The sequence below is a fragment of the Jaculus jaculus genome, chromosome 21 (assembly GCF_020740685.1).
Source record: "Jaculus jaculus isolate mJacJac1 chromosome 21, mJacJac1.mat.Y.cur, whole genome shotgun sequence".
NCBI lineage: Eukaryota > Metazoa > Chordata > Mammalia > Rodentia > Dipodidae > Jaculus > Jaculus jaculus.
Window position 1 is genome coordinate 8,980,144 of NC_059122.1, and position 25,967 is coordinate 9,006,110.

The 25,967-nt window shown below is 48.4% G+C and overlaps 1 protein-coding gene across 1 annotated transcript in view; it reads left to right on the forward strand.

Annotated features, from left to right (window-relative positions):
• The first annotated feature begins 494 nt into the window (after window positions 1-494).
• Oma1 (OMA1 zinc metallopeptidase) overlaps window positions 495-25,967 on the forward strand; it is a 41,373-nt gene continuing 15,900 nt past the window's right edge. The window contains exons 1-7 of the mRNA XM_045139290.1: window positions 495-576; window positions 6,192-6,678; window positions 9,215-9,443; window positions 13,125-13,298; window positions 13,395-13,502; window positions 16,540-16,668; window positions 20,154-20,228. Of these exons, the coding sequence (XP_044995225.1) occupies window positions 6,209-6,678; window positions 9,215-9,443; window positions 13,125-13,298; window positions 13,395-13,502; window positions 16,540-16,668; window positions 20,154-20,228 (1,185 nt within the window). The 5' untranslated portion in view covers window positions 495-576; window positions 6,192-6,208. The remainder of the gene's footprint in view (window positions 577-6,191; window positions 6,679-9,214; window positions 9,444-13,124; window positions 13,299-13,394; window positions 13,503-16,539; window positions 16,669-20,153; window positions 20,229-25,967) is intronic.

Sequence of the window (25,967 nt, forward strand, 5' to 3'; positions counted from 1 at the left end):
GAATGTGAGAGCCAAAGGAAGGGTAGGACTCCTTACAAAGTGCTCCCTCCAGACACAGAATGGCCTGGATACCCATGACCTCACAGTGCCTGACACTACCTACACAAGACCATCATAAGAGGAGGAAAAGATCATGACATCAAAATAAAAGAGAGACTGATTGAGAGGGGGAGGGGATGTGATGGAGAGTGGCGTTTCAAAGGGGAAAGGGGGGGGAGGGAAGGTATTACCATGGGATATTTTTTATAATCACGGAAAATGTTAATAAAAATTGAGGGGAAAAAAATAAAATAAAACAAAATTTAAAAAAAGAAGCTGCAGAGGGCCGACCTTTGGCAGCTCACCCTTTGGACAACCCAGCTCCACCCTGCAAGTCCTCCACCGGCCACGCGGGGGCGCGCAGGGCAGCCACAGCGCGCTTGGGGTGGCGAGTCTTGATGGACGGGCCCCCTCGTGGTGGGCGTGGCCAGAGCCCCGGAAGTGGGGGGCGGGGCTTGCGGGACGCAGCGCGCCGGCGCGCCGAGGGCCGTGTCTCCCGAGTTCCTTCTCGGTCCGTGGCTGCGGTCGGTCCTCCCGGTGAGGATGCGCGCGCGCTCTGAGCGGCGGAGCGCGGCCGTTTGTTGGGGCGGGGATCTGGAGGGAGGGGCGGCGGCAAAGGAGCGGGAGGGGGGAGCGGGGGGGGGGGGGCGGAAGGGAAAGGCCCGGAGCCGGAAGCGGACGGGGTCGGTGTACGCCGGCCCTTCGTCCGACTTCCGGCCCCGCCGCGCTAAGTCTGAGCCTCGCCGGCCACCGTCCCGGTGCTGCGCGGGCCCCCCAAACGTGGACCCCGAGGCTGCTGGTCGGAGGAAGGAGTAAGGTTTCCTCGCTGGCGAAAAGCAACGCGGTTCCTGCTTTGACAGTTCAGGAAAGTTTAAGAAAAAAATAAAGAACAGTACTCATGTACAAGAATCACTTTCTAGGGCTCAGCGGTTAAGGCGCTTGCTTGCAAAACCTAAGGACGGGGGTTCGAATCCCCAGTGCCCACATAAAGCCCGATGCACAAGGTGGCGGATGCGACCAGAGTTCGTTTGCAGCAGCTAGAGGACCTGGTGCATCCACAAAAAAAAAATGATCATTTTGGGCTGGAGGGATGGCTTAGCGGTTAATGCGCTTGCCAGCGAAGCCAAAGGACCCAGGTTCGATTCCCCAGGACCTACATAAGCCAGATGCACAAGGGGGCTCATGTATCTGGAGTTCGTTTGCCATTGCTGGAGACCCTCTTTCTCCTTCTCTCTCTGCAAGTAAATAAATAATTAAAAAGAAAAAAAACCACTTTGTATAGTATTTACCTGTCACCAGCCCCAAGGACACAGAGCGGCAGTTCTGTACTGCTGGGCAAAACGTCTCGGGACGGGAGGGTATTGGGTGGGATTCCGTACGCACTGGCACTGCCGAGATTCCCACCTACCTATGTGGAAAGGACCTGGGTTCATAGGCTTAGGGGTGCAGCGGGATGTTTGCAAGCTTAAAAAGCAAGTGTGCTAATTTAACAATTTTTTTTTAAGCTCTCCGTCTTGGGTGTATTGAGCTGGGATGATTATTATCATTATTGTTTTGCCAATCTGATAGCCATTTCTATAGAAACTAGAGAAGAAATAATTTTTTTTTTTCCCAGCAAGAGTCTCAAACTTGTCTTGCAGGCATGTGTGGGGAGGATAGATGGTAACTACTCATTGTGAGAAGAATTAAGAGGTGTGAAGTGCTCTAGAGGGTAACAATCCACGTTGTTTAGTAGTGTCTCCCATCAGGAGTTTAGTAACCTTAGAAGTTGGCCAGCAATGTTTGCTTGCCTGCCACAGTTCATTGAAGAGGGCATGTCAGCCCTAATTCAATTTTAGGTGCTGCGGAGTCTATTGATAAGGTCCTTGAAAATAGATGCATAGCTTTTTTTTTTTTTCTTTAAGCCGGGTTTTAAGGGTAAACCAATGATTACAGATTATCAGCTACCATTGCCATTCTAAATGGTACTCATTTGTAAGTGATACGACTCATAAAGATTTTAATTATATAAATACCCAGACACAGTCTTTTGCTTTTACTTTCTGCCACAATACATAAGAATTTTGATATATGTTCTCAGATGAGCAGGTTTTTTTAAAGATTAATTTATTTATTAGATACGGAGAGAGAGACAGAGAGAGAAAGAGAACGGGCACACCAGGGCCTCCAGTCACTGCACATGAACTCCAGATGCATGTGCCACCTTGTGCATCTGGTTTACGTGGGACCTGGAGAATCGAACCTGGGTCCTTAGGCTTCACAGGCAATTGCCTTAACCACTAAGCCATCTCTCCAGCCCCCAGATGAGCAGTTTTCTTGAGCCATGTGAACAGTGTGCATGGCCCACAAAGGAGAGTTCTTTTCTGCCAGGTGTCAGCAAACCAGAAGTTCTGGAACTTAGCAATGTGTGAAGGCTGGTTTAGGAAAGCGCCTGGAGAAGAATGTAGAGACAGCGTAATGACGAGTTTTTTTGAAGCGTAGAGAACACCAATGGAAATTACAAGAAGGGTCACCTGGCTTGGGGTTTACCCACACAACACACCCTATATAAATGATTCAGTGGCACAGAAACATGAAAGAAGGAAATACTTCAGTCCCTTTTAACTGCCACCCTGCCACCCTTAGACGGGGCATGCCTCCTGGTTTGGAAGTGATTTTCAAGCTTCAATTAATTTTCCCTTTGTCAGCGTCATTCAAAATAAGAAAAAAATAGAAAGCATCTTACTAGTAATGTCAAACTACTGTAGATCAGACTGGTTTTGTCTAGTTTTAAATTGGTAGTGACTCAGAGTTAACAGGGAGTTCCCGTAACTTAGCATAGCCTTTGTTCACTTACATGTCACTACTGCAGTAGTAATGGTAATGCTGCTATCAATATTATACTATTTTTATGGATTACTAAGTATATTAATTGCATTAGTAAAATTAATAGTGTGTAGGCTAAAATACGAAGTTGAGTCACTTTGAAATCACTTAATATACAGATATCTTTATTTATTAGAACTGGCTGCTGTGTGGCCAGGGAGGTTGCTCAGTGGTTAAGGTGCTTCCTTGAAAAGCTGCTGGCCTGGCTTCCGTTCCCCAGTGCCCACGTTCAGGCCAGATGCTCGGAGCGGCACATGCCACACTTTGTAGGAGCAAGGGGCCCTGGTGTGCACACGCTTTCTCTCTCAAATAACTGGTGGATATGAACTGCCTTTTAGGTAATATTGCAGTAGACCACTTTGGCATAATTTTATATGCCCTTCACTTTTAGGAAGATTTAAAACATGAAGGCAAATGGAAACTATAAGGAAACCACGTGTAACCATCAATCACAGAGACCCTGATAATGTGTAATGACACTGTTGGCTCTGTGTCCTCTCTGGTGTGTGTGCGTGTGCGCTCGTGCGTAAGTGTTTGGAAGTAAGCGTCACTCACGCACAGGCCCTTCAACAAGTGTGTCATGAACACGATCTTCACCCCATAACCACAATCGTCATCGTAAAGAAGAGTAACAGCCCCCTAAAGCCCACTAAAGTCCAGGTCTGAATTCACATTCTTCCCCCCATGTCTGTTTTCTTACAAACTGGAATGCAGAGTCCTACATTGCATTTGGTTATTTTACCTTCTTTGTGCCTTTTAAAGATCGTGCGCAGTAATTTGGACGATCGAAAGGAGGCCCGGAGTAGCCCCCGCGCGCCTCGTGCCCGGCCGCCCAGGAGCCGCCGAGTGTTGGCAAGGAGCCCTCGCCTCGCCTCGCCTCGCCTCCAAAGAGAAGCCTCATGTTCCTCTTGGATGGGTTTTCCACACTCTCTGTACTTCGTTAGACAGTGTGTGCTTCATTAGACATTGTGATTTACATTGTTGATTTACAGGTTTTTTCAAGTTAGGACAAGTTTTGGTAGTTATTTCCTGAGGACTTTCCCCCCCTGCCTGTGTGTGAGCGTGGCCTCCCTGGCTGCTCCGTGACTCCCGGCTGGTGGCTTCCTTCAGCCTAGGACACTCACGGGCATCCCCACGTGGGGTGTGGGCCCCACACTCTTCCCAGGCACCCAGCTGAGGCCATTTTAGGGCTCATCTTGCTTTGTTCTTCCCCATCTCTTAGTCCGTCGTCGCCTGTTTTGCGACAGTCTCATGTCACGTAGTGCTGGAATCATAGGCCTGTGCCACCGTGCCCAGTGTTTAAAACCCCATTGGGTACGTGTCATGTTACATGTGTACGGTATGCTCATGTGTGAAGATGTTGAGTGTTTCCCGTCCCTCCTCCACCTGACTCACCCCACACACGGCCTCTCACTGGACCTGGAGTCCCTGCTTCTTGATTCAGCTATTTGCCTGGGGAGCCCAGTGACCCTCCGCCCGCGTCCACCCGCCCAGCCGCGGGGTAACAGACGGGCACAGGAATGGTCGGCTTTTTACGTGGAGCCCCGGGGCAAACTCGGGTTCTCTCGAGCCATCTCCTGGGCTCCTTCATAGCAGATTGCTTTATGTATTGAACTTTCGTTACATACATATTTCTAAGTTACATTATCTGGAAGTAAGGGCTTTCTTACTATATCTTGACCCCACTCAGAAGTCCCAGGATTTTATTTTATTTTTGTTTTTTCAAGGTAGAGTCTCACTCTAGCTCAGGCTGGCCTTGAACTCATGGCAATCCTCCTACCTCTGCCTCCCGAGAGTGCTGGGATTAAAGCCCTGCGCCACCATGTCTGGCTCCGGGATTTTATGTGAAGGATGTGTATTTGTATTTTAAAGTTTACATTCTACGAGGCAGGTTTTTCTGCCCCATTATACTTTTCTCCTCAAACCATTGCCAATTGATTTTCTTCTAATCTATTTTTTTATTTCCCAAATGATTTACTGAGAAAATAGATTCCATGCATTCAAAATTTTTTAAAAGTTAAGTGAAAAAAGTCAACTTTTGCAAGTAAGCACTGTCTGGACCTCTAAACTCATCAGTCAAGAGCAGATTATGTCGATTCAGTTGCCACACTTTATCCGCTCTTCACACATGTTAATTAAGCCAGGTTCCTTTCTCCTCTCATCCAGCCTAAGCCCTGGGGCACTCACTGGCGCTGTCACTTGGGGGCAGCGAGCATCAGGGGTTGGTCCACCCTGCTGGGCTGTCAAGGGTCCCACGGGCTGCTGCTTTTCATGGCGGGCAGCAAGAGTTGAGGAACAGTGTTCTGAGCTTTTGCTGTTTTTTTTTTTTTTTTTTGCTTCTCACATCTTTTTATTTTTTTTAATTTTTATTAGCATTTTCCATGATTATAAAAAAAATCCCATGGTAATTCCCTTCCTCCCCCTCCCACACTTTCCCCTTTGAAATTCCATTCTCCATCATATTACCTCCCTATCTCAATCATTGTACTTACACCTATATAATATCAACCTATTAAGTGCCCTCCTCCCTTCCTTTCTCTTCCCTTTATATCTCCTTTTTAACTTACTGACCTCTGCTACTAAGTATTTTCCTTCTCATGCAGAAGCCCAATCATCTGTAGCTAGGATCCACATATGAGAGAGAACATGTGGCGCTTGGCTTTCTGGGCCTGGGTTACCTCACTTAGTATAATACTTTCCAGGTCCATCCATTTTTCTGCAAATTTCATAACTTCATTTTTCTTTACCAATGAGTAGAACTCCATTGTATAAATGTGCCACATCTTCATTATCCACTCATCAGTTGAGGGACATCTAGGCTGGTTCCATTTCCCAGCTATTATAAATTGTTGCTGGGGCTTTACACCCATTTTTTCCTCAGCCATCATGGCTGCGGACAGCCACCTTAGGGTTGTCTCATTTGCATATCAGCTCTAGGCCATCCCTGGTCAGTCTCTGGCCTTGGCCCGTGGTTGCCATAGTGATCTTGTCGCTGCTGAGTGAGTACCGCACCTCTACTCCTAACTATTGCTCCTGACAGTCCCCATTTCTACTTCTAACTCTTGCCTCCGCCAGTGCCCACGTCCACCTGACTGGCTCCTCACAGCAGTGTACGGTGAAATACTGTCCGTTGCTGTCCTCTGCTTCATGTTGCCGTGGGGGTGATGAGCAGAACCCAGCAGGATCTAGGCGGGGGTGTTCAAGCTAGGGCAGCTGGCACGCCTGCTCACTGCCAGTGTGGTAAGTGCGTAGTTTCCACAAGGGCTCACGGTGCGTGTCTGTTCCAGATGATCACGCGGAAAGAATGATGGTCTTCCCCTGCGGCCTGCAGCCTGCCGCCCGCAACTGTCTTCTGACCCGGTTCAGCTCGGTGGCCGACCGGAGCAAATGGACCTCACTGGCAGTGACTTCCGCTGGCTGTGGTCTGCGGCAGCCCTTCCAGCCCGTCAAACAGGCCCGGGGACTGTTCTCCGCCAGCCAGTGGGATTTGGTGACCTTCCTGCCTAGAAACTGTCATTTCTACAGGCCTCATCATGACAGCAGAGCAGGATGTCTCTCAAGTGCCCACAGTAAGGAACTGTGCTGGAGCGCCCAGAAATGCACTGGGCGGCTCGACTCTTCCCCAAGACGGGAACCGATCCGAGCGGCGGCCGCTCTCCCTGCGCTCCGAGCCAGGAGTCTGCGCACGTCTGCGCGGGCTCACGCCGCCCCTGTCCCTCTCCTGCTGATGGTTCTGAAACCGGTGCAGAAGCTCCTGGCCATCATTGTGGGCAGGTGAGCCAGTGCTGCCAAGACCGCCGCCAGCCACGTCAACGTGACTGGTGTGTCCTTCCTACCTGGGCCACACCTGCTCTTGTCACTACGAGGAGGGGCCTGACGGGGGAGCCGCTGGCACCTCGGGAGGTGGAGCCTTGCCGAAGGCGGGAGTGGCCCGGGTGCTCTGCCAGGCCTAGCTGCCCTCGTCAGTTCACTCGCTCCCATGCTAACGCTCTCCCCCTGACGCTGGACAGGAGGTGAGGTCAGGCCTCTGCCCTGCCCCCTTTTCCTGCCGCTATGAAGCCTTCCCTCAAGACTGTAAGCCAAAATAAATTACATCCTCCTGTGAGCTGCCTTTGGTTGGATGTTTTGTACCAGCAGTGAGACTAACTGTAACAGAACATGGGTCCTGAGAAGGCAGGTTGATGGTACACGCCTGACTCTGGATTTTGGCCCTTTGGAACTGATTTATGGGAGGAATGTAGAAGGATTTGAAACCTTTGCCTAAGAGATGCCTTGGAGAGCTGTAGGTGGAGTTTGGTTGGCTTTTCTTGTGAGAGTTGAAGAACCTGAATGTCAACAGAATTATGGACTGCAAAGATCTGGTGTGTGACGGAGAGCATTGTCTAGACTAGGCTAAAGGCAGTGTGAGGCTTGCTGTTAGACCCATGTCCAGAGAACTGTTTTTTTGTTTGTTTGTTTGTCTGTTTGTGTTTTTTAAGATAGGGTCTCACTCTAGCACAGGCTGACCTGGAACTCACTATGTAATCTTAAGATAGCCTTAGATTCACAGCGATTCTCCTACCTCAGCCTCCTGAGTGCTGAGATTAAAAGCATGTGCCACCATGCCCAGCTATCCTGCAAATGTTTGCAGGGGCGTGTTGCGTAAAAATGGGCTGGTGTGAGCAGAAGGCTATGGCATAGAAGAACATGAAAGTTTCAGGCTGGAGACAGCATCTGCTCAGCTCAGTTTGGGAGATTATAACCGTTGAGGTTGGGCCAGCTGTTGTGAATTAGGACAGCACGAACAATGCTGACTCTGGAAAGTAGGGGTCTAAATGCTGAAGGAGTGTTCTGCTATTCAGTCAGCTTTATTCCTCCAAGTTAAAAATTCAGTAGCCCACTCTGGGCCTGGAGAGATGGCTCAGCAGTAAAGGCACTTACTTGCAAAGCCTGTTGGCCTGGGTTCGATTCCCCAGTGACACAGGAATTTGGGGCTCCTTGTACACCAATAATTTGGGGTGTTCCCAGATCCTTGTCCTATGAATTCGAAGGATGAAATCCACCGACCAGAGGATAAGGTTTAGACGGATTTTCTTAGAGTTTGAAGCTTTTGGAGGATGAAGATGCGGGGGCTTAAGCCTGGAACACGAGGAGGCAAGGTGGAGCTCCTGCCCAGGGAGGGAAGAGGGCTGTGAGAAGCCCACCTCGAGACTCAGATCTGGGCTTGTTTGGGAGTGGCTACGTGAGGAGGACCAGGTCAGCAGGGTGCAGTGGACAAAAACCAGGTTTTACAGCTTGGCCAGTCATCCTAGGTAAGGGCCAGAGTTTCTGTCCTTTAGCAAAGGTGCAAACTTAATCTAGAGATCTTTCCTGGACGGTATAACATCCAGGTTTCTGCAAGCTTACCGACATGTCCTGCTTTTAGTCAAGGAATAAAACACCATTACTTTTGGGGTCTTGTTACCCTAAAAATATCTGTCTCTTGTCACCAGTACCCATGTAAAGCCAGATGCACAAAGTGGTGCATGTATCAAGGTCCTTTGCAGTGGCAGAGGCTCTGGTGTGCCTATACTCTCTCTGTGTGTGTCTATGTCTTCTCTCTCTCTCTAAGAACAGGAAGGAAAGGAAAGAGGGAGGAAGAAAAAATCTTTTTAAAAAATATTTTTCCCATTATCAGCTTAGACAATTGGAACTTTTAAAAAAATGTATTTATTTGAGAACGACAGAGAGAGAGAGAGAGAGAGAGAGAGAGAGAGAGAGAGAGAGAGAGAGAATGGACACACCAGGGCCTCCAGTGACTGCAAAAGAACTCCAGATGCGTGCACCCCCTTGTGCATCTGGCTAACGTGGGTTCTGAGGAATCGAGCCTCGAACTGGGGTCCTTAGGCTTCATAGGCAAGTGCTTAACTGCTAAGCCATCACTCCAGCCCAGAAAAGCACTTTTTTAAATTATTTCTTATTTTTTCGAGGTAAGGTCTCACTGTGGCTCAGGCTGTCCTGGAATTCGCTATGTAGTCTCAGGGTGGCCTCGAACTCGGTGATCCTCCTGCCTCTGTCTCCAGAGTGCTGGGACTAAAGGTGTGCACTACTATGCTGCCCGGCTCAGAAAAACTTTTTTTTTTTACAAAAGAATTTGAACTCTGGCTCCATATGCTTAATTACTTTTTTCTTCTTTAGCTAAGAGCTTTATGAAGCAAAAGCTTACGTTTACAGAGGAGTATAACACAGAGACTCAAGTGTTTGATGATCGACAGTTCTGGCCCATGCATTTGAGGTTTGGTGACAGGAGGCGACAGGATTCTCAGCCTCTGACTTGTTCTCTTTGCTCCAGGGGCATCCGGAAGTGGTGGCAGGCGCTTCCTCCTAACAAGAAGGAGCTGTTGAAGGAGAGCCTGAGGCAGAAGCGGAGGCAGTGGTCGCTGGCCCTGGGCGGCTTTGCGCTGCTCTTTGTGATGTTCTATTTCACCCACCTGGAGGAGAGCCCGGTCACTGGGAGGCGGAAGCTGCTGCTGCTGGGCAAAGAGCACTGCAGGCTGCTGTCCGAGCTGGAGTATGACCTCGTAAGTGGCCAGGGTGCCCTTCCCGCCACTGCTGGCCGGGCCTTCGTAAACTCGGAGGGAGGGTGCCCGCTCTGACGCTCCGTCTTGGTATGAAACGGCCCGGAAGCCTCAGACCTGGGACAGGTGTCCCCACCGTGCACTTTGACGGTCACTCTCCTGGGAGCACCCTGGATGCCCCGTGGGTGGCGAGGGGCGAGAGGACCAGAACCCTGGGCTGCGCTGCTCCGCTCCGCGCTGGCGGGCCCGGCGTGGGCCGGGCTCCTGCTCGCTTCTGCCCTTCTGCTCTCTGAAGGGAGGACTGCCTCCTTCCCCATCTTTCCTCAGGGTGAGGACAGTGGAGCCGAGAACCTTGTCCGTTTTGTTTATTGCTTTTTAAAAAAGTTTTCGGTAATTATTTTATTTATTTGAGAGAGAGAGTAAAAGAGGCCGAGAGAGAGGGTTGGGGGAGAATGGATGCACCAGGACCTTCAGCAAACAAACTTCAGACACACTCGCCACCTTGTGCATCTGGCTTATGTGGGTCCTGAGGAATCGAACCTGGGTCCTTTGGCTTTGCAGGCAGGAGCCTTAACCACTTAGCAATGCCTCCAGCCTTGTTCAGTAAGAACTAGCACAGAATGCAAAGTAATGCCCAATGTGTGTTTACTGAATGAATGAATGAATGAATCTGTACTGAGAATGTTTATATCTTGAAAGCAAGGAATAATACGGTCGTGTTTGGTCCTCAACTTCTTTTGGCATTTCACTGTGTTCCCTTCCTCCTTCCTTCCTTCCCTCCTTCCCACCTCTCTCCTGTCCTACTTTCCTCCCTGCCTTTCTCTCTCTCTCCTTTTCTCCCTTTAGTTTTCTTCCTCTGTCTCCCTATCTGTTCTGTCTCCCTTTCTTCTTCCTTCCTTCCTTCTTTCATTCCCTTTTTCCCTCCCTCCCTTCTTTCCTTCCCTTCATCTGTCTCTCCTTTCCCTACCTGCCTGCCTTCTGTCTTTCTTTCCTTCCCCTTCCCTCCCCCCCCCTCTTTTTTTCTTTCTTCCCTTGCTATGTAGCCATAGTTGACCTTTACCTTGTGATCCTTCTTTCTTAGTTCTTTGAGGGATGAGGTTACAGGAATGTGAAGGCATACGAAACCCTATTTTCTTAATGCAAAATAAAGGTGGAATTGGAACATCTTAATTCCTTGGAACATATCATAACTCACACAGTGACTTCATGCCTGGTGAGTTGCTCCAGGGTGGAGATCATTACTGGGCTCCAGGCCCCTCCACATACAGAGGGTGTGCCCACGTGCTACTGGTTGAGTGGGAACTGGCCTGAGCATACCTAGGTCTTTATGTAATTACGTTTGAGGCAAGTGCATCACTGTAGCCCAGGCTGACCTGGAACTCATTACGTAGTCCAGGCTGGCCTTGAATGTAAGGCGATCTCCTACCTCAGCCTTCAGAGTGCTGAGATTAAAGGCATGAGCTACCACACCTGGTTCTTGATACCTTTTTATTACAAGTGAACTTCTGACCTTATCCACGGGAAGGGATTAAAAATAGAAATAAGGGCTGGAGATATGGCTTAGTAGTTAAGCGCTTGCCTGTGAAGCCTAAGGATCCCAGGTGGAGGCTCGATTCCCCAGGACCCAAGTAAGCCAGATGCACACGGTGGCGCACGCGTCTGGAGTTTGTTTGCGGTGACTGGAGGCCCTGATGCGCCTGTTTTCTCCCTCTCTCTCTCTCTCCCTCTCTCTCTCTCTCTCTCTCTCTCTCTCTCTCTCTCTCTCTCCCCCTCCCTCCCTCCCTCCCTCTTTCTCTGTCGCCCTCAAATAAATAAATAAAAGTAAACAAAAATTTAAAAACAAGTAACAATGAGTTCTTAATGTAAAATTTTTTTCTTAGTTAAGACCAATTTTTTAAGCTCTGCACCTATAAAGATTTGAATTGCTTCATAGTATTTAGCCTAGTAAGGGGCCAGCTAAGAGACTATTTTGGGAAGATGGAGACAGACATAGATGTTTTTAATTTACAGATGCAAATGCCTGCTTGATAAGAGAATTAAACATGTCCTTATGAGATATTATAAAGTACTGTATTCAGTACATGTGATCTTAAAAAATTACCAACTTAGTTTATGTGTGAGTGATGCTGTACATGTTATGGAAGCAAAAGTAATGCTTTGAGTCCACCCTCAGCATTCTCAACATTTGCAAGGATCTCCCTTGACTAACTTCAGGAGGAAAACGTTTGCGTGTAGAGTATGGCTGGTCTTGTCCTTGGTATGTGTGTGCTGCGTGCTCATGCTTGTTTGCATGTGTACGGAGCAGAGGACCAGCTGAGTGTCCTGCTCACGTGCACCGCTCACCTCCTGGGAGACAGGGCCTCTGGGCCAGAGCCCGTCAGCTGGGCAAGGCTGGCCTGTCCATGAGCTGCCCGCCTGGGCTGACAGGCGGTGCCACAGTGCCCAGCTTGTTATGTGGGGCTGTGAAGTTAGCTTCTCATGCTGGCGAGTCACGCATACCTCCTCAGGCTAGTCTTTTCTTTTTTAAAAAAAAAATATTTATTTGCAAGCAGAGAGAGGGAGAGGAGAGAAGAGGACACAGAGAATGGGCGCCCCAGGGCCTCCAGCCATTGCAACAAACTCCAGAGGCATGTGCCCCTTGCGTATCTGTCTGGCTCATGTGGGTCCTGCGGAATTGAACCTGGTTCCTTTGGCTTCGCAGGCAAAAGCTTTAACCACCAAGCCATCTCTCCAGCCCGTGCTAGTCTTTCTCAATCAGTGTCATGTAAAGGAAATAATAAGTGCTGAGATTTAAATCATTTCCTTGTAACCTATGCGAACAGAACCCTTTAAAATTAATAAGGTGTTATTTTTGGTAAAAGTTAAATCTTCCTGTACATACATGGTATTTTTCTGTTTAGCAAGTTATGAAAATAATTCTCTTTTGCATCTTGCCTTTTTCTTGAGACAGAGTTCCATGTGTCCCAGGCTGGCCTTGCATTTAATTGTGTTGCCAAGGCTGTCCTGCGTCCATCTCCCAAGTGCCACCGCGCCTGGTTGATGTGGTGCTGGGCCTGGGAGGCAGGACTGACTATGTGCACGTTAGGCAAGCGCTCCACCAACCGAGCACGTTCTTGGCCCTGCAAAGTTTTGTTTGTTCTGTGAGATTTTCTGTGAAACCTTTGTTCGATAGGTAGTGTTTTGGTTTCTGAAATGCCTGCGAAGGTAAAAATAACTTCAGCATTTTGCTTCCATTAGTAGGAAAGAGGACTAAGATTTCGATGTTAACACATTCATATGCAAAATTGATTCCTCTGTGAGTGACCATATTGCCTTTGCGTGAATAATTCAAATTTCAGAAATTTGAGTGTCTAGTATATGTAAGTTTTTATATAATTCAAAATTAAAATGTTCAATGCTAGCCATATACCTTTCCATGGAGCAGTGTAACTTTCATAGAGGTAAAATTCTTCTTGAATTATTTATTTATTTATTTGAGAGAGAGAGAGTGTGTGTGGGCACACTAAGGCTTCCTGCCAGTACAAAGGAATTCCAGATACATGCACCACATTGTGCATCTGGATTGATGTGGTATTGGGTAATTGAATCCGGCCCATCAGGCTTTATAAGCGAGAGCCTTTAACTGCTGAGTCATCTCTCCAGTGCCTGAAAGTGTTAATATTTCTTTGGTTTCAACCTTCCCAGTGGATGGAGAAATTTAAAAACGATCTGCTGGCTGAAAAAGATCCCCGATGCCTGACTGTTAAAGAGGTAGTGGATCATCTAGTTGTGTGTAATGGCGACATCCCAGGGATCTCCGAGATCAACTGGGTTATTCATGTGGTGGATTCCCCTGATATAAATGCCTTTGTACTTCCGGTAAGTAAGCGCCCTCAAGTGCATTTCCGTTGCCGCTTACTGTCCTTAATTCGTGTGGTGCTCTGACGGCTCACCGTTGTCTTCTTGATGGTGCAGAATGGACAGGTCTTTGTCTTCACTGGGCTTTTGGAGAGCGTGACGGATGTGCACCAGCTCTCCTTCCTCCTGGGCCACGAGATCGCGCACGCGGTGCTGGGCCATGCCGTAAGTACCCGATGGCGTCGCTTGCCGAGGTGCTGCTTTGAAGTTAGCGTCGTGCGGGTTTTAAGGAACTGGCTTTCCTCACATTTCTTTCTTTATAAATGATGGCATGTAATTGCCTTATTCTGTTACCTGGAAAAAAAAAATATGATTAGCTAATTTTGAGACTATGGTTTTTAGTAGATTATACTCAATAATTAGTGTTTCTCATAAATACTGTTTTTATCACTTGCCTCTTTTGCTGAAAAGCAATTATTCTCAACCTCTAATTATTTCAAATTTTAACCCTCTCGTAATTATTAACATATTTGCAATGCAGTCAGGAAATTAACCTTGGGAAGTGATACTACTATTTTAAGTGAGTAAACCAGTTTTCCTCCATCCTTATTCACCGTCAGAGGATAGCTTGGGACGTCTCTGGAAATGTCTGGGTTGATGTGTTACACATAACTGACGCAGAGCAATAAGGACACTTGTCACGTCACAGGTTACGACACTTCATCGGACTTCTACCTTCTCGTTCTTAACTCGGGACCCACAGGGCGCGTGCGTTCCTTCCGTTTCATCTACGAGGACGCTCACACCTGCTAAGGCTCTCAGCAACCCCGCTCGTGTGGTAGAGGCCGTGTGGCTCCTCGATAGCATAACACATGTATCTGTTTTACTCGGTTTTTTAAAAATGTTTTATTTGTGTAGTTGAGAGGAAGAGAGCATGGGCCTCTGCAAATAAGCCCCAGATGCATGTGGTACCTTGAGCACCGGGCTTTGTGTGGGTCCTGGGGAGTCGAATTCGGGTCGTTAGGCTTTGCAGGCGAGCGCCTTGACTGCTGAGCCATCTGTCCAGCCCTGTTTTACTCATTTTAAATTTTTAAAAAATTTTTTTGTTGTTGTTCATTTTTTATTTATTTATTTGAGAGCGACAGACACAGGGAGAAAGACAGATAGAGGGAGAGAGAGAGAATGGGCGTGCCAGGGCTTCCAGCCACTGCAAACGAACTCCAGACGCGTGCGCCCCCTTGTGCATCTGGCTAACGTGGGACCTGGGGAACCGAGCCTCGAACCGGGGTCCTTAGGCTTCATAGGCAAGCACTTAACCGCTAAGCCATCTCTCCAGCCCTGTTTTACTCATTTTAAATTGCTGTTCCTTAAACACAGAAGTGCTTTTTTCCACATAATTAGTCAGAAGTAGATTTTCTTTAACTGAAAACATGAAGGTTAATATGGAGGAGCTTGCAAAATGCTAAGTCAAAAATGCAAATCATACCAACTTCAAGTGGAAATTATGTTTATGACCCTTCTCAGAGTCATCTCAATTTCTGTCCCCGCCTTGAAGAGTGATGAGAGGAGCTGGGTCAGGGTCGTGTATTCTGAAGCGCAAATCCCTCTGATTTCTTCTAAGTCACAGGCAGGTTAGAAAAAACAACGCTTCCAAGAAAAAGTCACAAAAAGGGTTTCCAGACACATGCCAGAGCAAACTTTAGCAACGGGAGCCGTGTCGCTGTATGTGTTTTGCCCTCTGGAGCCGTGGGGGCCGCCTGCCAAGGCCGGGCTCGGCCACTGCAGCGTGGAAAGGCCTTGGGCCGGCGGGCGGGCGGGCGGGCGCCCAGCTCGCTCCTCAGCCGGAGCCCCGCCGTGCTCCCCGGGCCGTGCTCCCCGGGCCGTGCTCCCCAGGCCGTGCTCCCTGGGCCGTGGTCACTGCAGCCAGGCGAGCCGCACTTAGGAGCATTTCCCTGACAGGCTGTTAGCAGCAGTGTGCTCTCTCCTGGCAGTCTTGGTTTTGATGGAGTCTAGTCTGATGTTGTTCTCTTTGTTGAACAAATACACACTTTTAAAACTTTCTAGCTCTAAGTCATTTTTAACAATTAATAGCAAGATCATTCTGTTTGGTAACGCTATAATGTCTTTCATGTTAACATAATTTTTTTTTTTTTTTTAACCATTGACACTTCCTATATTGAAATTAAGCTTGTTTTGTGTGAACAGATGATACTGTGAAAGGTCATCATGTGCTTTTCGTTTGTAGCCACTTTGCCTCCCTGGCAATGACTGCGGTACTGTTGCTGTCAGCCTTACACGGACGCTTCCCAGTCAGCTTCGATAGCAAACAGCGAACCTTCAGACCATTCAACTTAAAGTCACATCACCACGTGAAACAAGTGTTTTACATAAAACCGTGTTTTGGTTACTCCTGTAGTTAAATTTGAAAACTCAGACTCTAGTTCTTTGGTGAGAAAATACAAAACATATGAAACTGTGAACTTTCATAAATGAGTGAGACTTTCACGTACTACGTCAAACAATCCAAAGACTTATGTATCTGACCAATGCGCTGTGCACGAACGAGGTTCCTCAAAAGACTTGTTTAAAAGAAACTTTTAATCGTTTTCTGAATTGTTCTTGTTTTAACGGCTTCATCTGTTACAACAGCGTCATCTTTATCTAGAAAGTTGGTCTGATAAGCACGTGACTTGTTTGAAAAGACAGAATGTCTGCATTACCCCCTAAAGCAGCCTGGGCCTGACTTTGGCTTCCTTTACTAATAGCTATGTGAATTTCCGAAAGTTTTTTTTTTTTTTTTTTCAAGGTAGGGTCTTGTTCTATCCCAGACTGAGCTGAAATCAGTCTCAGGCTGGCCCAGAACTCACAACGATTGTCCTACCTCAGCCTCCTGAATTCTGGGACTAAAAGGCGTACGCCACCAAGCCCGGCCTCCCAAGTTTTAAAAAATCTTCATTTCAGGTTCATTATCTACTAATGGGGATAGTTGTTCCTATTTTATAGTTTTAGTGCTTAGCAGATAAATGAAAACTGTATGTCCAGGGAGCCGTCATTCTCTCCTGATTAGCAGGTAGCTCAGAAAAGACAGTTGGAGGCACCAGAGCCTTGCAGGTACGTAAGCAAAGCAAAGGGCATCATGCTGGGCAAGGGCAAGTTAAACACACGCAGTTAATGTAGTGTGATCTGCGCAGTAACCAGAAAACGTGAGCATGCACTGTCTTAGTTTGTTAACTGTAATTTTCACTGTCTTGATTGTTGTCAGGCAGAGAAGGCCAGCTTGGTTCATTTGCTGGATTTCCTTGGCATGATTTTTCTCACAATGATTTGGGCCATTTGTCCACGAGATAGTTTGGCAATTTTGGGCCAGTGGATACAGTCCAAGTTACAGGAGGTGAGTGTAAAATAATTTGTATTTATACTGGTCTGTTTGGAAGATATGTCACCATTGTAAAGCGACATGTAATAGAAATGCTTGCACATTTTGTCATGGGATATGGGTCCCATATTTTAGTGGACCCTCCCCCATTACTTTGTTTTACAAGGTAGGGTCTCACTGTAGCCCAGGCTGACCTGGAATTCACTACGCAGTCTCAAATTCACAACGATCCTCCCACCTCTGCCTCCCGAGTGCTGGGATGAAAGGCGTGTGCCCCCACGCCCGGTAGATTTAGTACTTTTGGCTGGGGCATTTCTTTCATAGCTGGTGCTCTCATGGGGAGAACATCCAGTCCCTCCTCCTTCCTCTCTGTGACAGGCAGTGGACTGGCTGTTCCCTCCCAGCATCTGCCTTTGGCTGGAGAAGTCTTTACAGGACGCTCCAGCACTTCTCACCCCTCTCCCTCCCAGTTAAATTAGTACCACGTTGAAAACATGGAGAGGTCCGCATAGCTCCATTTCAAAAATTAACCCCTCATTTTGTCTAAAATACTGTGTCACTGAGAAGAAGCCTTGCCATCCTGACAACCGCTTTGTTCATGATGGTGATGGCGATGATGGCTGTGTTTGGTTTTTGAGGTGGGGTCGCACTCTATCCCAGGCTGACCTGGAATTCACTATGGAGTCTCAGGGCGGCCTCGAACTCACGGCAATCCTCCTACCTCTGCCTCCCGAGTGCTGGGATTAAAGGCGTGTGCGCCGCCACACCCGGCTGACTATGATTATTTTATATTGCTCTTCACATATTTCCTCCTGGCCTGGGGGGTTTGGTTATGCAGGAGCAGCCTGATACTTGCCAGTGTAGTGACGTGCCGGGGCACCCGTCTGGGTGCTGTTCAAGTCTGCTGTGCAGAATTCTGTGAGAAAAATGGTTTTTGAGACTGAGGGAGTCGTTTACAGTGTTGGTATGTAAATGCCTTCATTTATTGTAAAACCGAAGTTCTCCAATTGAAGAAGGAAGTACAGTGCTCAGGTTACAGAACCATGTGTGTATTCGACAGACCACTAACTCGCAGGGCCGTCAGAGGAACTTGGCAGCTTTCCCCACGTAGCTGCCGACGCCTTTTGTTTGCAGTGGAATCCGAAGGTCTGGCTGGGACACAGGCACCTGGGAGCTGCCGTACTCTTCGCGTACTCGCTGAATCTCGCCTCGCCACCAATTTTTCGGTTTAATAATTGACCTGCAAATGAAGTAGATGGTCTTCAGTGAATCCCTGTCCCCTGAGCTGAAGCCCTGCAGTGATTTTTTAATATTTTTTTTTGTTTATTTTTATTTATTTATTTGAAATTGACAGAGAAAGAGGCAGAGAGAGAGAGCGAGAGAGAGAGAGCGAGCAAGTGAGAGAGAGAGAATGGGCGCACCAGGGCCTCCAGCCACTGCAGACGAACTCCAGACACGCGCACCCCTTGTGCATCTGGCTAACGTGGGTCCTGGGGAATCGAGCCTCGAACAGGAGTCCTTAGGCTTCACAGGCAAGCGCTTAACCGCTAAGCCATCTCTCCAGCCCCCTGCAGTGATTTTTACTGGCATGCTTCGTTCCCTCTGCAGAGCTCCTCATTGTGTTTGCAGAGCAGAAGGGAAGGTTGGTGTTAAAAAAGTCGTTACTGAGTGGGATTCCCTGCATTCATCTCCTGGTCATTCATTTGCTGGGACAGTTGAATGACGCACGCAGGGCCTGTTGCCTCGGAGCTGTTACTCAGAGCACTTCAGCCGTGAGTGGGAGACCGCTTGGAAAACACCGTGACTGTCTCAAAAATGAAAATAAAAATGAAAATGTGGACCTTTACCGATCTCCCCAAGAAACCAAGCCACACCAGGTTAAAGCATGCAGCCCAGCGCCGCGGCTGGCGTGAGTGTGAGCTGGCGGCCCAGCCCGTCGCCCCTGCCGGCCGGGGTCTGCCGTGTGCCCAGCTCTGCTGTGCCCAGCGCTGCCCGTCCCTTCGTCCCAAGCCAGTGTCTGAGCAGAGTGCTGGGGCCTCCACGGGGCCCGGGCGGGGCTCCTAGTGAGGGTGCAGGTGCCGGCTCTAGGGGATGTAGCTCATCACCGTGAACCTGCAATTGCGAGGGAAGGAAGTCGCCCTCAGCCCTCCCTCACCAGGGATTTGATTAATTGCGTTATTTCTAGCCATCACAAACATGTGGCTACCTTTGAAAAATGGCTCTGTTGATGAATCGCTCCTTATTCAAAAGTCTTGCCTATTGATCCATACAGTTTAGTATTTATTGAAAATTAGCATTTAACTGGGAAGCATTCTTATAAATACAAGCAATTAGGAAAATTAAAGTTATAATATTTCTTGGTGTTTTTTTAAGTCCAAAGAAAATTTTATTTTCCCAACTAATCAATACTTAGGAAAGGCAAAGGAAATTAAGAAAATTTGTCAAAGAATGAACATTCTGCTCTGTGGTTAATTTTCTTGCTGAAACAGATTGTCTAGTCATGTCATTGACTGCAGTTGGCCTATAGTTTCTTCAGTTTTCAGTTAAAACTGCAGGATCTGGATGTTTCTTGGCCTTGTAAGCAGCTGACCTCATGAGCTGTCTGGAAGGTACTCTGCTCAGTGGTGGAGATTGTAGTTGGGAAGAGGGAAGGAAGCTAACAATTCCCAGGCTGTTCAGAATCTGTAGGCACGACTTTTCCTACTTTTTTTTATTGTTGCCAAAGTATTCATCTGTAATGAAAAAATAGAGCCTATTTTAAGAAATATATTTACTAGAAAGAGAGCGAGAGAGAGAGAGACTGAGAGTGGGCACATCAGGGCCTCCAGCCACTGCAAGCAAATCCAAATGCATGTGCTACCTTGTTCATCTGGTTTGCATGGGTTCTGGGGAATTGAACCAGGGTCCTTAGGCTTCATGGGCGAGTGCCTCAACCAGTAAGCAATCTCTCCAGCCAGCTGCATTTTACGTTTTGTATCACTGTGGTGGTTAAATATGAATTACAACGTGTAGAAATGTTGTTCTGTTTCTTGGGAGTTGGCCCAGCAGTTTAGGGCTCTTGCTTACAAATCCTGAAGCCTTGGTTTTGGTTTGCAGCACTCTTATAAAGCCAGATGCACAAAGTGGTGTGGGTCTGGAGTGTGTTTGCAGTGGCTAGAGTCCCTGGTGCACCTCTCTCTTTCATTCTCCCCTCCCCCACATGCTCTTCAATCAATAAATAAAGATATTGTAAAATTGGAAATTTTAGCTGGGTATGATAGCACATGCCTTTAATCCCAGCTCTCAGAAGGCTGTGGTAGGAGGATCGCCATGAGTTCAAGGCCATCTTGAGACTACATAGTGAATTCTAGGTCAGCATGGGCTAGAGTGAGACCCTACCTTGAAAAACAAACAACAAAAAAATAGGAATTCTACCCTACATTCTCCATGCAGTTATTTTTGAACATATTTTGTCATTCTTTGTGCCACGAGCTAAACCACCTTACTGTTTTCCTTCCTAGTATATGTTTGACAGACCGTACAGTAGAACCCTGGAGGCCGAGGCTGACAAGGTCGGACTGCAGCTTGCCGCAAAGGTAATGTGGTTTGTCACTGAGAATACGCTGTCCTCATCTGGGGGAGGCCGCCGCGTGCGCCCTTCCTGCTGGGAATGGGCGGTGCATGGCAGGCACACGTTACAACAACAAAATGCTGGGGACAGCCCTCTTACAGTAAGAAACAGCTCCCCGTTTTAGAGATTCGAAGGCGTGTTGCCTGCATGAACTCAGCTCTGGTTAGGGTAGAAAATGTGCCACAGGATCATGTGTAGAATCAAATCAGTAATGTCCAGAACCAGAATGGAGAGAGGCAGCAGGCTCTCACAGGGACTTTAAGGGGCCAGGAATCTCTCACGAGGCCCCATCCTCAGGGCCTGCCCCTTCCCACGTTAGGCAAAGCTCTAGTCACAGTGGGTGCTTAGGACCACTCAGCCCCCATCACGAGCACAACGCTCTTTACACGGTTTTCAGTGACCCGCAAAATTTGCTGAGCCATTGTTTCTTTAGTTATTGTGATAAAATACTGACGAAAGAGACTTAAGGAAGGAAGGAAGGAAGGAAGGGAGGGAGGGAGGGAGGGAGGGAGGGAGGGAGGGAGGGAGGGTTCATTTTGACTGAGTTTCAGGGCGCCTTCCCTGACGGCCAGGAAGGCGTGGTGGCAGCAGCTTGAGGCAGCAGCGTGGCGTGTGCAGCCAGGAATCGGGGAGGAATGCCCGCGCTCCTCCCGCGTTCTCCCTCCGTGCAGTTCCAGAGAGCCGGGTGATCTCCAGCAAGTTACTTTTGTTTCTATATCTCATTCATGGGATAGAACCAGTAAATGGGCAATTTTCGTAAGTCAAGTTCTTTTTTTTTTAATTAATTAATTAATTTATTTATTTGAGAGCGACAGACACAGAGAGAAAGACAGATAGAGGGAGAGAGAGAGAATGGGCGCGCCAGGGCTTCCAGCCTCTGCAAACGAACTCCAGGCGCGTGCGCCCCCTTGTGCATCTGGCTAACGTGGGACCTGGGGAACCGAGCCTCGAACCGGGGTCCTTAGGCTTCACAGGCAAGCGCTTAACCGCTAAGCCATCTCTCCAGCCCATAAGTCAAGTTCTTTATGTTCAAGTCTTTTTAATTGTTACATTTGCATGTCTTTTATTTTTCTCCCCTATCTCACAAGTACATCAAACTTAATATCTCTAATGCTAAACCCCTTAGTTTTCTTTCCCCTCAACCAGATGTATCACCTTATATTTCCTTTCTTTTTCAAAGCATGCAGTCCACCTTAGTTGGTCCCTAGTTAAGATTTACGTCTGTTCTTCACCCCATCTGGACCAGTTCTGGAGCAGGTCTCAAGTTCACATGGAAGTGGACGTTGGCTGTTGTTAACCTGCAGAGTTTGGTTCCGTTTCTGCGCTGTCCAAACTTCAGTACAGTGAGGTCCCCCATTACACGGATTTTCATTTATTAAACAACTGTTTCCTGTGTGTCCAGTGCCTGCCAGATTGTAGAAACACAGCAGAGAGTCATGGGAGTCAGAGTGTGGAGCACCATGATGGACTCTTACGGGTGACGCCCATCCTTCTGTGGGGCAGTGGTGAGGTTTAACTCACTCCAGGGTCTGAGCAAACGGTGTGAGAGGTACAATTCAGACAGAGGGCCAACGGACAGGTAGTGAGTATCCCAGTGATCATGCTGACGAGGCAGGTCTTAGCGGAGGGTTGACACAGAAAACAGTGTGTTCAAAGGCAGGAAGGACGGTGGCCTATTCCGGGAATTAACGTTTCAGTGTAGCTAAAAAGAAGACAGAGGTTAAGTGCAGCAGTGGCAGGGGATCTAAGTGACAGATGGCGGGGACTTCTTCTGCTCACAATCTCAGTGACCATAGGTCCTGAGCAGCGTAGCCGGTGGGCTCATGTCAGACAGATCTTTGAACTCTTCGTTTCTTCCGCATGGGCCGTAGGGATTTCGCTGAATGTCTTTACGTCTGCTTTCTAGTCAGAAGAGGAAGAATGGGGACCTCGGGCTTGCTCTTCATTTGTGTCCATTGTTGTGGACATCGGCGTACTGGGCACTTCTCTTTGAGGGACAGAACCTGGAGCCTCTTGTGTGCTTGGCAACTGCTCTCCATGGAGCTGTACCCCCAGTTCTCCCCGCAGCCTTTCTGCTTTTTACCGTTTCATAGTCAACTCACGGACTAGCTCTCCTTTTGCACACGTTCTTGTTACTGCGCGGCTGCCTTTGGCACATTCCTGTGAGACCGCACGTGTGTTCATGCAAGGACACATGCCGGCTGCACACGGCTGACCTGGCAGCAGGCGTGAGCTCTGCCGCCGTCCCCTTGGCGCTGTGAGTGAGGCTCGTAAGCGGGGTGAGTGGGGAGAGTTCTGGGAGGCAGACCCGTGGGTCACGTGCTGTGCCATTGGGTTCATGATCTGTCAAGGCTGAAGGCCAGAAGCACATGGAGACTCCACTGAAAGCACGTGATTCATGAGGACTAGTTCAAAATCGTCAGCTCACGTTTCCCAAGGTTCTTTCTGCTTCTGCTCCACTGCTGGCTGCCAATGAGTTTGTTGCTCATGCTTTACATTTTTATAGCTTACGTTATAGTTTCGGAGATCTGCGTCATGCTAAGCATCAGAAGGATTACTGTAGGGTAATAACCAGTAGGAGGACTGTCACGCGGATTGGACATGCAGTAACAGCTGCCTGGTCGTCCACTGACCAAAGATGTCCGAAATCCTTGATTTTGTTGTCTTTGCACTTTCACTTTACAGTTATGTATAGAAATGGCTTTTTAAAGATAATTTCACAAGTGAGGAGGACATCAGTTTTCATTTTTACTGAAGTAAGAAAAGGCAAGCTGTTTTCTTTTCTTGGTGGACCTATTCCAGGCAGCCCCTAAAAGGGCGTTGTGTAGCATCGCGCAGGCGTGGCAGTGATGAGGAGGCGTGCTCCTCCCAGACGGACATGGTGAGGAGGCCACAGAGCCCTGCCAGCCAGGGAGCGCAGCCCTAGAGTCACCAGCCGTGCCAAGAGCACCACCTAGCGAGCGAAGTGGGTAACAGCAGAATCTCCCGTAGTCCCAGGAAGAAAGAGAACATGCGATTTCACACTGCTTGTAAAAGAGTGGATTATTGAAGCCTGGACTTTTGGAAAAGGGAGGACATGGAAGTTAATTTAATCCATCTTGTCCATTTACATGTTGGGGCTATTGAGTCCAAAGCGGTGAATCGATTTATCGCATTCCGTGTCCAGTTAGTCGCAAGACGTCTGGCTCTTGTTTTCCAGGTTAGCATTTGGCACCTTCATCGCAGCGAACTGTGTTTGTATTTTACAGAGATGGCTGTCTTAGGTTTGTGGCTTAGTCATTTAAGGAAGTCACAGTAGGCGAGGAGAGTGTAAAGAAACTTTCATAATGCACGTAACATGCTATTTTGAACCCTATTTCATCACCCAGGGAAATGACTGTTAGTTTATTTTATGAAAGAGAGGGAGAGGGAAAGAGAAAAAGAGACAGAGACAGAGGGAGAGAGAGAATTGGCGCACCAGGGCCTCTAGCCACTGCAGTCCAACTCCAGATGTGTGCGCCATATTGTGTGCATGAGTGACCTGTGCTTACATGGGTTCTGGGGAGCTGAACCGGGGTCCTTAGGCTTCGCAGGCAAGCGTGGTAACCGCTAAGCCATCTCTCCAGCCCTGAGTATTAGTTTTTAGTTGCTATGATTGAATTATGACTGTTGAGCCTCATGATAAAATTTTTAAGACAGAAAGAAATGTATGTGAAAATTTACTTAAAATGTAGTGTGTACGCCGGGTGTGGTGGTGCACGCCTTTAATCCCAGCACTCGGGAGGCAGAGGTAGGAGGATCGCCGTGAGTTCAAGGCCACCCTGAGACTACAGAGTTAATTCCAGGTCAGCCTGGACCAGAGTGAGACCCTACTTCAACGCCCCCCCTCAAAATATAAATAAACACAAATAAAAAAATAAAGTGTAGTTGATTATATTGATTGAAGAATTGACATGGTGGCAGTCAACAGTGCAGAAACCTGGGTAGCCTCCTTTAACTTTCAGTGAACTGCAAAAGCACTGTGCTTCCTCTTGTCCTTGTGATGGTTCTTGGGTCTCTCCAGCATTTGTCACCATCTGCAAAAAGCAAATTCTCTAGTCAAAGTGACCAAATGCGTTCATCAGAGGGGACACATGCATACATTTTTTGTGCTTTTTTTTATGGTAATAAACCACCATTTAGCTAAAGCTCAGTGGAGGCCTGTGACGCAGTCTGCGCTGTGCAGGACCCACCGCCTCACCACCCCGGGCGCTTCTCAGTGCGTCTCACCACGCCATAGCTGCACGTCTCACCGCCGGGACTTCTGCACTTTGCTGGTGGTTTATTTCTCTGTTAGACGTTCCAGTATTTTCCCCAAACTGCATTTTGCTCTTACACTTTGCTGAACTTCTTCGTGAGTGTTCTGTGAATCATCCTCATTTTAAAGATCTTCGTTTCTTTGGCTTTCATCATCAGAGCTCTTAGTTTCCTTTCAAGGTGGCATTTTGCTCTTACTCTGGTAATTTTGTTGTTTTTGGCGGTGGTTTGTTTTTGAGAGAGGATCTCATGTGGCTTAAGCTGGCCTCAGTTGCTGTGAAATTGAGGATGACCTTTTACTTCTGATCTGCTGCTTCATCTTCCAAGAGCTGGGGTGACTGGGCCGCCCGCCACACCTGCTTTACACGGAGCTGGGGACCCAACTCCGCTCCGTGCGTGGACGCCGCACTGCGTCCTCCGGCCAGCGTTCCCTCCCCCACGTGTCCGCCTCTGCTTCAGCGCGTGCGTAGCAGAGCGCCCTCCTCTGGCTGGCCGTCCGTTCATGGATTGTGTAAGCAGAGACGGTCCCAGGGGACCAGGAGAATGGGTGCACCAGGGCCTCTCGCCACCGCAGACGAACTCGAGGTGCGTGCACCACTTTGTGCAGCCGTTTTACGTGCCTATTGGTGAATTGAACCCAGGTCCTTAGGCTTTGCAGGCAGACATCTTAACCACTGAGCCATGTCTTGAGCCCAGAGCTGTGGTTTTTAAAGCAATAAGATGACGTTTAGAATTACGTTGAGTCATTGGATACTTTTGTAAATGATTTCAGTTGAACTTAGTTATCCTGGTGCCACACGAATCTTGGCTTTGTGGTATGATTAAGGTGACCTGCCGTTGTTGGGACAAAACCCCCGCCAGAAGCAGCTGATAGGAATGGAGTTTTCTCTGAGCCTACAGTCTTGAGGGGAGCTTTGGCCTGGCAGGGAAAGGCTGGCAGGGAGACTGGGCATCACATCGTATCACAGCGGCTGGCAGAGAGCAGCAAGTGAGCTGATCTCGGGTTGTCAAGCAGAGCGTGTACATCTGGAAGGCAGGGGCCCAGTGCAGGGCACAGCCGTGGTGCGGGTGAGCGTGCCCTCGAGCCTGTGCCAGCAGACGTGCCCCGCTGCTGTGAGTGTGCGCGTGTGACCAGTGTGTCGTGTGGTGTGTGTGCGCGTGTCCACTGTGAGTCATGTGGCGCGTGTGCACGTGACCAGTGTGAGTCGTGTGGCGTGTGTGTGTGTGTGTGTGACCAGTGTGAGTCGTGTGGCGTGTGTGCGCGTGACCAGTGTGAGTCGTGTGGTGTGTGTGCGTGTGAGTCGTGTGTCATGTGGTGTCTCTGTCTTGTGTCCTTTGAGCTCCCCGTGACAGTGCTTAAGAGGCACTCAGCTGGTCTGGGGAGGCATCTCGGTGTTTAAAGGTGTTTGCTTGCAAAGCCTGCTAGCCT